Source organism: Callospermophilus lateralis, chromosome 14, assembly GCF_048772815.1.
Source record: "Callospermophilus lateralis isolate mCalLat2 chromosome 14, mCalLat2.hap1, whole genome shotgun sequence".
NCBI lineage: Eukaryota > Metazoa > Chordata > Mammalia > Rodentia > Sciuridae > Callospermophilus > Callospermophilus lateralis.
The window spans coordinates 13,136,933-13,149,148 of NC_135318.1; the positions used below are offsets into that span (position 1 = coordinate 13,136,933).

Consider the following 12,216-nt stretch of genomic DNA (forward strand, 5'->3'; position numbering starts at 1 on the left):
GAATACCTACCTAGATCTATAGGATGTATCAAAATAAATAGAGAAAGTTACCAGTACTTTCTTGGGTCTGAATTTATAAAGAAAGTTAGGAACACATTTTTGTGATTGTTTTATAATACACTCAAATAAAAAAAGTAAGGACAGGTTGTAATATGTCATATATAACACGGCAACTTCTAAAGAGATACATTGAAAAAAAACTATTAAATATTCAGAAACTCAGTAAAAACTTTTTTTTAAATAGAGAAACAAGGCTGATAATGAAATTCAATTTTAAGAACCAACTATGAAAACACTTTAGGACCATATATATAAAATAATCATTTCAGTACATTGGTATATTTTTAAAAATACAATAATTCCCAAATTTAATTTAGAAGTCTTTGGAGAAATATGATTCACTGCACAGAAAATATTTGTCTCCAGTTCTTCCAAATTGAAACTTGACTGAAATGCAAATGATAGCTCTATTTTATACAATAGAAGCCCTCTTATTTGAAATTGGTTGGTACCATGAAAAAGTTGATCAAAGAATGTAATTAGAAAGGATGAAACATGCATCACAAAAATGCTATTTGAACTTGAAAAGTGTAGCTTGTTCATTCATTTGCCTATCTGCTGATCTAAAGCTAAGGGTTTATTTGCCATCTTTGGTTGTTTTTTTCTGAGCATAGATTTAGTTGGAATTCCATCTTCTTACACCATACTCTTAATAGTACAGTCTCTGATTTCCAGGTATTATGTTTTTTTAAATGAGCTTGAAGTTGTTTGTGAAGGATGAAATGCTGATCTCTTTTATATTTTTATGATACTTATTTTTAGTATATGAAGGTTAGAAACTTTTTTCACAATAAATTTCTAGAAATATGCCTTCATTTATATGTGGCAGAACACTTAGCTTACTTTTCAGACCTTCTTGTTTGGATTCATATTTCATTGGTTTGTACTGATTACTAACTTGTGTGATGATAAATAACAAGCACAGCTATTACATACCCATGTTGGTCTGAGTTCCTGTTTTGTCTCCTGTATCCTCAGACATTAGGATAATGCCTGGTATATAACAGGTATTCTAATATTTGTTAAAGGAATAAATGAATGGTACACAGCTTATTCTTCCTAAGTACATTAATAGATTAGGAGGATGCACAGAGGTGGGCATGTCATAGAGAAAAACCCATCAGCCTAGAATATTCACATGTTACAGGACAACAGTCAATATATTTGTCAAAAAGAATGGAGAATCAGTTACTACAGCATGTTTGTTAGATGGAGATCGCTTGTGTGATTCTACTGTACTTTGACTAAACATCTGGCTTAGCAAAATATCTTCCTTACTGTCTGCATAAAACTGAGTACACCTTCTAAATTTCTTCTAGAAATTAAATACCTTCCTCCATGTTAACCTGTAACTAATTTAACTCCCCATCATCCGTAGTTTTGTGAAACATCTGAAGCTCTCTTTAGGGGCAAAGCTCTTAGAGGGTGATTAGTAACATGTTCTCTCTTCAGTGTTCCTTAAGACATTTGGAATCAATTAAATATTTAAATACAGATTTTCTCAGATCTCTGGCCAGGCCCAGCAGGTTTGTCAGGAGAGGGAGTTGGAGGCAGATAACTGCTATTCCTCACACCAGAATGTATATCTGGAGATATATTTAAAAATACAGACTTCCTGGTCTGCAAGCAAATAGTCGTACAAGATTAGAAATAAGGAAAAAGAAGAGCAGCATTACAGAGTCAGAGGAGTTGCTATACACACAACAACTACTACCACACACTGTTCTTGAGGACAAACAAAAAGTGAAAGCACTGAATTGGAAGACTACTAGTTGCATAAGTACAATGGGACAGCCTAGACTGAGCTCCGAATGGATTTTACATTCTCAAAATATTGTTAAAAAAAAACAAAACAGAACAATATGTAAGAATATGTCACACAGACTCTGTCTGACCCACAGAACCTTAAATATTTACAACCTGGCTTTTGACAAAAAAAAAAAAAAAAATATTGGCTGGATCTTCCGTTAAGAGTTTTGTTTCTATCTCGAGTACTCATCTAACCATCACTATTGCAAATTACTATGAACAGTAATGATCAGGTGCAGGAGGAAAGAAGAAATGAATATGCCATAGGAGCCAAACACTTTTTCTAAATGCTTTAAGTTCTCTGTCATTTTCATTCACGGAGTAATCCTTTAAAGTAAGCATTTCATAGTTCAGTGATACAGCCAAGAAAAAAAAAATGCTCAGAAATGAAGTAACTTGCCAAGGTCACTAGGGGAGTTCAGATGGGGAGCTGTCAATTAAGCCCAATGGGTTTTTTGCATGTACAAATTGGTCACAATGAACTCCACTATATTATGTATAATTACAATATACCTTGTAAAAATACATAAGTGAAACCTATTTTCTAATAAATGCTACTTAGAATACCACTATATAACATAATTCCTCTGCATGAAGTTGAGGCAGAAGCTCAGCAACTTCACCCCATCTCAGAACAAGCTGCTTGTAACAGAAGTCAGTTTTTCAAAAAATGAAGCCAAGAATCAGCATGAAAAATAGGTTTTCAATTCTATTTCTTCAATTATCTGACAACATACAGGGAATACTTTGCTGAGGGTCAGAGCAAGTATCAAAGTAAAGAGCTCTTTCCTATTTCTTTCCTTAGTGAAATGGTTAGAAGTGAGTCAGTGTAAGGGAGAAAGCAGAGAAGCAAAGGGCTGGAAGTCTTTGAAGTCTAACTAGTCAGACTGGTGCTATTTGTCCTGGATTCTGATGGACCCAGTGGTGGGAAGGACATCTTCCTAACGGCAGCTCATTTTACCTTAATAGTTGGTGTTCCCAGACAAGTTTTTAGTTTTCCATCACGATAAATTAATATATCCTATTTTATTGTGGTGCCACAAACAAGCCCTCTGAAAGACTCAAAAGACCCAAATCCCCTGAAAAGCATCAGGTATCAAACTGCAGCCAGAAAAGATGGTATTAAATGAAAAAAAAGAGGCTCCTTTTTAATGAAGTAGAGGTGTAGGACAGATTTATTAGCTTCCATTTTTCCAAGTTGCATTGTGTGTATTTCCTGCCCACATTTCCAAGTTCAGCAGGTCTCTTTGTAGAATTACTTTTTAAAATAGTGTTTTAAAGAACATGATGCAGCTACACCTGCAGAGACACACCTGTGATGATAGAAACAGTTTCTTGTATTCACAGCATAATGCTCTAACAGAAAACAGACTTTGTGATCTGCCAAGATCTTGCCATTCTTGAAAATAACTGATACTGGTAACTACGTATTAGAAATGGCCTTAAAAATAATAACCAGTCAAGGATTAGCCCAAGCCAAATGGTCATTAAAAATCAACGGAGCTCCTTATCTATGTCATAATTCCTTTTTCTAACATCAGGAGATGGCAAGACAACTGAAATTATAGTCCATACTTGTGATGCTATAACACAGATGCCTACAATATTCCTATTTGGGCTCAGCTACTTTTATGCACACTCATCATCTTTTTTCTTACTCCCTATTAGATACTATCCTATGATTCTTCAAGGGGGAAAAGCTAATAACAACATAAATCCTATTTTGGAGAATTCATATTCTAAATGTCTAACTGGATTTATGAATGAATAATTAGTGCACTTTAAGCAAAGGTAAGAAGACTAAAAGAAACAAAGTGGGAAGAGAATTGTTTCTGCCTACAAGGACTAGAGAAAGCATACTTGAGATGCACCTAAGGGTTAAGTAGTAGTCCCAAGGAAAAAGAGAGGGTATTCCAGCATGATAGAACATAATGAAAGGCCCAGAGGCAAGAGACTATTCTATATTAAGGACTGAGTTATCCAATGGAATGACTAAGATATTCTGTTCAAAACAATAGTCACTAGAAATGTACCTGTGTAAATAAACATTAAGAAATTCAGTTCTCAATTACATTTCAAGTACTCAGTACCCCACATCTTTTGTCTATCCTCTTGAACTGTACAGAACCTTTCCATTATTATCGCAGTAAGTTACATTATATATGGCAAGTCTGTCCCTAGTTCATGGAGACTCTCAAATGTATACTAAAGAATTAAATAAGAGTATATAAACTGCCATATTTAACAAAGGCCCTTTTGGAATAGCCTTGGGGGACAATATCCTGCAACTTTACTATAGTTGTTTGATTCTCCCAATTTCTTGAGTAAAATTCTTTTGACGAAAAATTCTATAGTTAAAACCAAACAAACAAAAAGACCCCAAAAACGAAAAGAAAATCATCATAGGTTTTGAAGCAGGGATGTGAAGCCATGACAGATTTGGGTTTTACAAATATCACTTCTGAGAGCAGGGTGCAAGGTATGCTAAAAGGAGACTGGATTTAACAAGACCAGATAGGCTAACAAGGACAGGACAAAGAACTGCATTCAGTGTCACTTATAAAGAAATACAAGTGAAAAATCTGCATCAGTAAGTTTATTTATGTGTACACACCGGGCATATTATTGCCTCACAAAAGCCATAGTAGTGAACACTTTTAACTCTTTAGCCATGAAGCACAAAGATATTTGAAATACATCTGAGGATAGCTATTTTAAGTAATCAATTCTTAAGCAGTTGTAAAATCTGCTTGTCCAATTATAATTTTTAAAATATAATTTACATTCATCATACTCATACATTTAAAACGTGTTTGTTCAAAATTTGATACCTGAAAATAACCTTTTCAGTACCTTGAAAATATCCCCATGTATTTTCTTAGCAGTACTATTGTAAACCAAAATTGTTTTTCCCAAGTAGCAAGAGCTCAAGCCACACCATTCCCGATCACAGATATAACTGATATATTTCATAAACAGCTCTTTCACTGCTTGTTCCTATTTTAATATGCCAACCATCACTTCACTGATATCCCAGAGTTTTCTTGCTACAGATTCATCCATCGCTTTGGGCAACAGTTCTTCCTCCTTACAATCCCCAAAGTACCTTCCCGACACACCTTCAACCTCTGGTGAAGAGGCTAAGTATATGGAAGTCTGCGCACCTTCTAGAGGTGTTTTGAAGAAAGCCCATGACACCAAATTGAAAAGTGGTTTCACCAGCAGCGGAATGTGAATGTGCCTCCCCAGATTAGTCCGCACGATGCCGGGATGCAATACATTGACAGTAACATTTGTGCCTTCTAAGCGCCGAGCTAATTCTCTGGTAAAAAGAATGTTAGCCAGTTTGCTCCGGCTATAACAGAAGCTTTTATTGTAGCTCTGCTCACTGTTCAAGTCTTCAAAGTTGATTTCTCCATATTTATAAAGTTTGGAAGAAACGACCACAATCCTGCTGGGAGCTGAATTCTTGAGGAGTCCCAGGAGCAGGCTGGTGAGCAGGAAGTGCCCCAGGTGGTTCACCCCGAACTGCATCTCAAACCCATCCTCCGTCTTGGTGTAAGGGCACTGGAAGACCCCGGCATTATTGATCAAGACGTCCAGTCTAGGCTCTTCCTTCACATATAAAAAGAGAATGGCAGAATTATGAACATAGGCTTCCAGTTGCTCCTCCTGTTCACGATAAAAAATGTTTTAATAAAAAAAAAGAACTTGAGACTAAAAACACATCAGTTTCCGGGCTATGGATCAGAGAGCTAACAGAATACTGACAATTTTGTTTTTCATGGCCGAAGGGTTTCCTCTGGAGGAATTTCCTCAATTCAATACTGATATTCATAATCTCACCCCACAACTTCTTTTTCTCATTTAAATAATATGAAATACTTATTCATAGTAATCTGTAAGTAAGAGAAAATCTGTAGAAACTAAATCTAAGACTGAATTTCTGGTCTTATGCTTTTATAACAATATTACATACGCACACAAACACACACACATATATGTATACACACACACACACTTTGGTTTCATTAGAAAGTTGATTATCTGATCAATACCAATGTCTTTCTTAAAAACAGAAATATATTTGGAGATGAGATACTCCTGTGATTCCAGATTTCTTCCCTTAATTTCAGCTTAACTAAGAAAATATCAATTTGGGAGTTAGCATGTTAATGCTGAGTTCATATCAAAATCACAGTAAGTGTACCTATGATAAAATTTTTAAAAATTCTTGGAAAATATTAAAATTCCATAAAAAATTTCTATGAACTTCTAACAACTGAAAGAGAAATGGAAATAAAATTATTTTCATCCTTAGTGGGGTCTTGCTTTCAGCATTTCATATGAAACCTCATCTTTTTATAATCCTATATGAAAACTGATGCACAGATGCTGGATGACTTAGCTAGTGTCACAGAGTTCCCAAGCAACAAAACCAAGAATCACACCCGAAGATAAAATCTTTTGATGGTAAAGTCCCTTCTCTTAATTATGAAAGTAGTTTGGCTTTCTAATTGGGATTTTTGAAGCATAGCTACGGTGAGTAGAGATAGTCAGCACAGTTTATTCCCAGACCTACTGGACATTAGGGAGCCAAGTTCAGATGTGTTAACACTGTATTTCTCCAAGTGTAAATGGCACCATGGGAACAGAATGACCTCAAGGCATTTCCTTAAAATTAGGACAAGCAACAGAGGTCCAGGATGGAAACTTAACACCTGACAGAATGTCATGAATAAATCAATGAGTAAGAACAAAAATTAAGCAGGTAATATAAAAATATATAACACAGTGACTCATAAGTACAAGTCTCACAACAGTGAAGGAGACAAAAGGGTGGGGGTCATAGGATCAACAAACACCTTTAACCTCCAACAGGACTGTGGAATTCAGTTCTTTTTTTCCTTATATGAAAACTTTTTTTTAAGCTTCAAGAAGCCCCTAATTTAGGAGATCTGAATAGTCAGAATTTTGTACCTTGACCATATTTTCTAGAAACTGCATTTTCTACAGTTAAAGACCTAAAATTTAGACTGTTCTCATAAGAAGTCTTTTCATTTCCTAAACCATATAAGTCGGTCTTTTCTTGCCTTTCTTGAGTTCTTTCTTTTGCTGGACAGAGAAAAAAGAAATGCACAACATGTTCCAGGTGTAAAGACAAAAGGATGACCCATGCTTAAATTAATTCTAGGTCAAATTTCATGTTTCATTGGCTTTTTTACCAAGTTTAAGTGAAAAGAAAAACGTGTTAAATTTCACAAGTGTTATCAAAGCCTACCTGTCAGAGGATTAACTATTTCTCATTCTAACCTAAGAATCTTTTCATTTTCCAATAGTCAACTTCAAAAACAAGGCAAGAGTTCACCCATGGGGGAAAGAAAGGAATGTTCTTTTTCACTAATCCTTTGGAAAGATTTCCTGAATTAATCATTTCTGAGCCATCCTTCTTTGCTGAGATAGTGTTATTTTAGGACTTCATCATTTACTAATTTTTTTTTTAATTCTAGGAGATAAATGAGATAAATACCAAGAATACCAACCAACCTGTGGGAAGCCTACAATTCCACTCCCCCCCCACACACTTCTAATTATAGTCACCAGACTTTCCTTCAGAAGCAGGTAGAAAGGTAAATGCTTAGACGCAAGGATGATGACTTTGTTATCTCCTTGTCCTTACCTTTAAACTGGTTCTGCCTTGAGATGTCAAAATAACAGAGGCATTAGGAATGAATGAGAGAGTGAGTGTGTGTGTATCAATCACCAATCCCATTTACATTTATAATGCTTTCAAAATTTCTTAGACGGTGATTACTTCTTATCTAGAATATTATGATGAAATACTAGCAATAATAAACAAAAAACCTAACTCCTGGGAGAAACAGTTCCCACACTGCAACAAGATGATTAGAGCATGGGGGGTACAAACCCACAGGATGTGCTGTGGAATATTTTAAATTTTTGAAAGAAGCAATGCTACTCTGCTCAATACCTAAAAGCTAGTTACTACAGGTAGTTAAGGTTTCAACATTATATTGTATTCTACTCCTTTGAGGAGATCGTTTCTTGTGGAGCTGAGTTTTTAGAACTTATTAGCAGCTTCTCTAATAAATTGCAAGCGCAAGGCTAAAAATTTATGTAGAACAGGAAACAAGGGTAGCTGTATCCAATCTGATCCCAAAGTTGGAGAAATTGGTGTAGTGATCAACAGGCACACACTTTCCATTTAAGATTATGGCTAAAAATGACATATTTTTTTTTTTGAATTGGGTAGATTACATTTTAAACAGTTACTGAACTGCTAGGACATAAATATTTATTAGGTTGTCTGGATCTAACTACACCCCCCATGACCTTGTAGACATTTCTCTGGCTTAAGGGCATCTTGAAAAATTTATTACATTTGGGAACCTCTGCTCTAGCCTCAAAGACTCATTTCATACAGGGCCATTTCTGTGACAGCAACCTTTAAATCCTCCCTTTTGAATGCCTTCTGGCAGATCATCTCTGCAACAGTCTCAGTCTCATCAGAAGGTTCCACTTTATTGGAACATTTACCACCTGCCCAAAGATAGCTTCATCCCTCACTGCCCAGCAGGCAAGAGTATACAATAGGTTATCAAGTAAGTATAGGCTATGAAGACAGACCACTGGTTAAGCTACATTACCTTTCTATGCCTTAATTTTTCACATACAATAGAGATAATTCCTGTGTCACAGGGTTGCTGTGAAGATTCATTGACAATAGCCAAAGGCATTTTATTTTCTCTTAACAGTTGTTTTTTTGAAAGTACATAAAATGCTTGGTACTTATGCTGGCATACAATTAACCTCAATAATGCAAGATGTATTATTCTTAGTTTCTATTCCTGTTTGAAGTACGATCCCTAGGATTTCAAGCTCCATTCTATTTGAAAAGCATACCAGAGTCTGGTTAGGGATGGCATTAATGAGTTCATCGGTGGCAACAACAAGTGACATTCCCTTAGATAGCAGAAAAAAAACCAAAACGGGTGTGGAAAATAAGCATTGGTCTAAGCTTCTTGGCTAGCAACCCTCTTCCAGTACTCTCAGGCTCTGTATAACAAAAGGCATGGTTTGGCACACATTCACTTATGACACAGGAAAAACAATTCAGAGACCAGGGGATGACTCCTGGGCCATCCTCACATAATAAAATGAAATTTTCAGAAACTGGCTTAGGTACGGTTTCCTCCGGGGCCCATTTCTTAACATCCTCAGCAGGCAGTTCCCCTTCTTTCTCAAGCCTGCCCCTCCTCGGCTGGTGGCTCAGCGGCTGCTCCTGCCAGGAACCTCAGCCATCCCCAAGGTCACACCCCGGACTCCAGCCAGCTCCGCGGCGCCGGCCCCTCGGCCCGGCCCGGCCCCGCCCCGCCCCGCCCCGCGCGGCTCCGCCGGCCTTCCGCCCGGGCAGCGCGACTCCGCGAGACGCACACCTGGAGCAGTTCCTGGCAGAAGGTGCGCACCGAGCGCAGCGAAGCGAGGTCCAACTCCTTGACGACCAGCTCGCCCGCTCCACCGACATCGGGGCTCGGCCCGGGACCCCTGGCCTCGCAGAGCTCGCGGCGGAGCTGGCTGGCCGCCTCCTCGGCGCGCGCGCGGTCCCGGCAGCCCATGATCACCCGCGCCCCCAAGCGCAGCAGCTCGGCCGCCGTGGCGCGGCCCAGGCCGCTGTTAGCCCCGGTGATCAACACCGTCTTCCCGTGCATGAGGCCGGGGTCCCCGCCACCGTGCAGCCGGTGGACCCTGGAGCCCACGAACCGCCGGGCCGCCAGCCACAGTGCCCCGCCCAGTGCGGCCAAGAGGGCCGTCGCAGTAGCCACCCCCATAGCCTTCCGGACGGAGGGCTCTCGGGTCCCTACGCTGAGGTTCCGGAGTCAAGCCTGCCACCTGGCGCGAAGAACTCTGGGGCGAAGCCAGGAGTCTCCTGACAGTGCGCGTGTGGCATGCTGGGACTTGTAGTTTTTCTCCCGAGGGCACCTGATTGGTAGAGAATTCCAGAGGGCTCTCCCTCGCGTGCCCTCCTATGACCCTGCTGCCGGCCTAATGGCGGAGGCTGGCACGTGAGCCGGTGTTGAGGAAGCTGGGTTTATACCTCCTGAAATCCAAGAATGGGGGCCTTTCCTGGGGTAATGCCTAATGAATTCTTTATCTATGTCTGTATAGGATGAGAGCATATGCCCCACTCTTAGAGGCATTTGTCGTGTTTTCCATTAAGGCCTCCCGGAACTTGTAAACTCAGTTTACTTACACCCTCTGGAGAACGAATGGGCCATGCCAGTTGAATTCTGAGGAACAGCATTTACGAATTTAACCACATAAATCAGTTGGAAATAGAACAGGCCATTGGGTCTCAGACTTTGCATCAGAATCCCCTGGAGAGCTTGCCAGGAAATTAAAAGGAAAACAAAGTTCGGGGCTTCAGTACCAGAGTTTTTAATTCATGAGGTCTAGGATGGGGCCTAGGAATGTGCACTTCTGACAAGCTCCCAACTAATGCAGATGCCAGAGCTGAACTGGGGTCCTCATTTTGAGAACCACTGAAGAAGTTCCTTTTGTTAGCTTTTTTTTTTTTTTTTTTTAATAGCTGTGACCAAAGTTCCTGACAAGAATAACTTGGAGGAAAGGTGTGTTTTGGTGCACGGTTTCAGTTCATGACTGGCTGACTCCATTGCTCTGGGCTTGAGATGAGGCATCAGGTCATATAAGAACTTGGCAAAGGACATTACTCTGCTCATGGCAGCCAGGAAGCATTGTCTCAACATGAGCTTTTGGGAGACACCTCATATCCAATTCTTATCTTGGTGCCTGAAGAAAAAGTCACCCTTGAATGATCTTATCTGACACTAGTAGAGGTACAGTGGGAGAATATTGAGCAAACCCGCTCAAAAATGCTTCCCTATTGCCTCCGCAGGAGGAGGGCAAAGTGTTTTGTACACTGTAAAATGCTCCAAAAATGTCAGGGGTTAGTACCATAGAGACCCATCTTTAGTTGTTATTCTGACTTTAGACCTGGCAACACTTAACAGGCTTCATACATTCATCTACTCACCTATCCAATAATGTGGAGGTCCTGCCTGTGCCCTGTGAAACCCACAGAGAAACAAGACACCATTTTTGTCTGCAGGGTGTTTTCTAGCTGGTATAGTCATCTCTCACCCTCACTCCTGATCCATTCAAGATTCTTCAGGAGAAGGAAAAAACAACCCGTGTAGTTTGAAATAACCTCCCTAGCTGATTTTAATAAGCCAACCATCATTCACTTACATTTGGAAAGGATATCACATGCATCTAATAGTCATAATACAAAGAGAACATAGATAAATTCCAGGAGAAAGTGACTTTCTACATACTGAGAATGGAACTCAAGAGGTGGGAAGGCTTGGTGGTGGGATTCTTCCCACTATCGCTGGGGATTATAGAAGGCATCTGGAACAGGAATCAGGAGAGGTGGCTCCTTCTTCTTCTTCCCAATATGAAGCTGTCACTTAAATGCCCAGCCCCAAGCACATCTGTTTCCTCTTTGTTCCTTTTTGCCTGTTCACATCTTGCCCATCCTTCAAAGTCCATTTCAGTTCTGTTCTTCCTGACCAGTTCCAGGTTCTATGGATCTCTGCTTCCTCAATTTCATGTGTGACCCTCATTGGCACTAAGGACAAACAGCCTTCTTGTATTGGCTGTTTGAGTTCCCACATTGGACTTCCTCTACAATACTGTTAATGTTTTCAGTTTCCTAAAGGATATAAGTGCTCAAAATGTGTCACAACTAATATACTTTGTACTGGTTTTCAACAAATTAGGGTGAAGATTAAAAGATGTGTGCCATCTGTGGTGTTTCTCAACTAGAGCCAGGGTGGAATCTTTATGTGAAGGAAGAGTAGAGATGGAGGTAGGCATAGAGAAAGCAGGAAAGAGTATGAGGACAAGAGGAAGAAAATAATCCTTAGATTTGTTATGTAACTGCTGTGTGGCTTATGCCTGGAACTTAATAGAGTGACTAATCCAAAGGCACTGGAAATAATGACAACTCTTTTTGAATAATGTGTAACAGAGAAGAAAGAAACACATGATTTAAATATCTGAATTTGAATTTTGGTCCTACCACTTATTAGCTTCACATCCTTGGACAAGCTACTTATTATTTTTGAATTTTAAGTTCCTCATTGAAAGAAAAGGAAGGTAATAATACTATGTCACAAACATTTAATTTGATAAGAAAATGAGATAATACAAAAATCACTAGCTTACTATCCCTAACATATGGTATATTATGGTTACTAACCAATCAAATGTTAATGAAAGTAAGACAAAAATTATAACAGAATG

The 12,216-nt window shown here is 39.1% G+C and overlaps 1 protein-coding gene across 1 annotated transcript; it reads right to left on the reverse strand.

The window, feature by feature from the left end:
• Positions 1-4,458: 4,458 nt before the first annotated feature.
• On the reverse strand, positions 4,459-9,795 carry Rdh14 (retinol dehydrogenase 14). The gene is made up of 2 exons (XM_076832534.2): positions 9,327-9,795; positions 4,459-5,484 (listed from the first exon to the last, which is right to left on the reverse strand). Exons 1-2 carry the CDS (start codon positions 9,717-9,719, stop codon positions 4,867-4,869), a joined length of 1,011 nt encoding a protein of 336 aa, XP_076688649.1. The 5' UTR covers positions 9,720-9,795; the 3' UTR covers positions 4,459-4,866.
• Between the last annotated feature and the right edge of the window lie 2,421 nt (positions 9,796-12,216).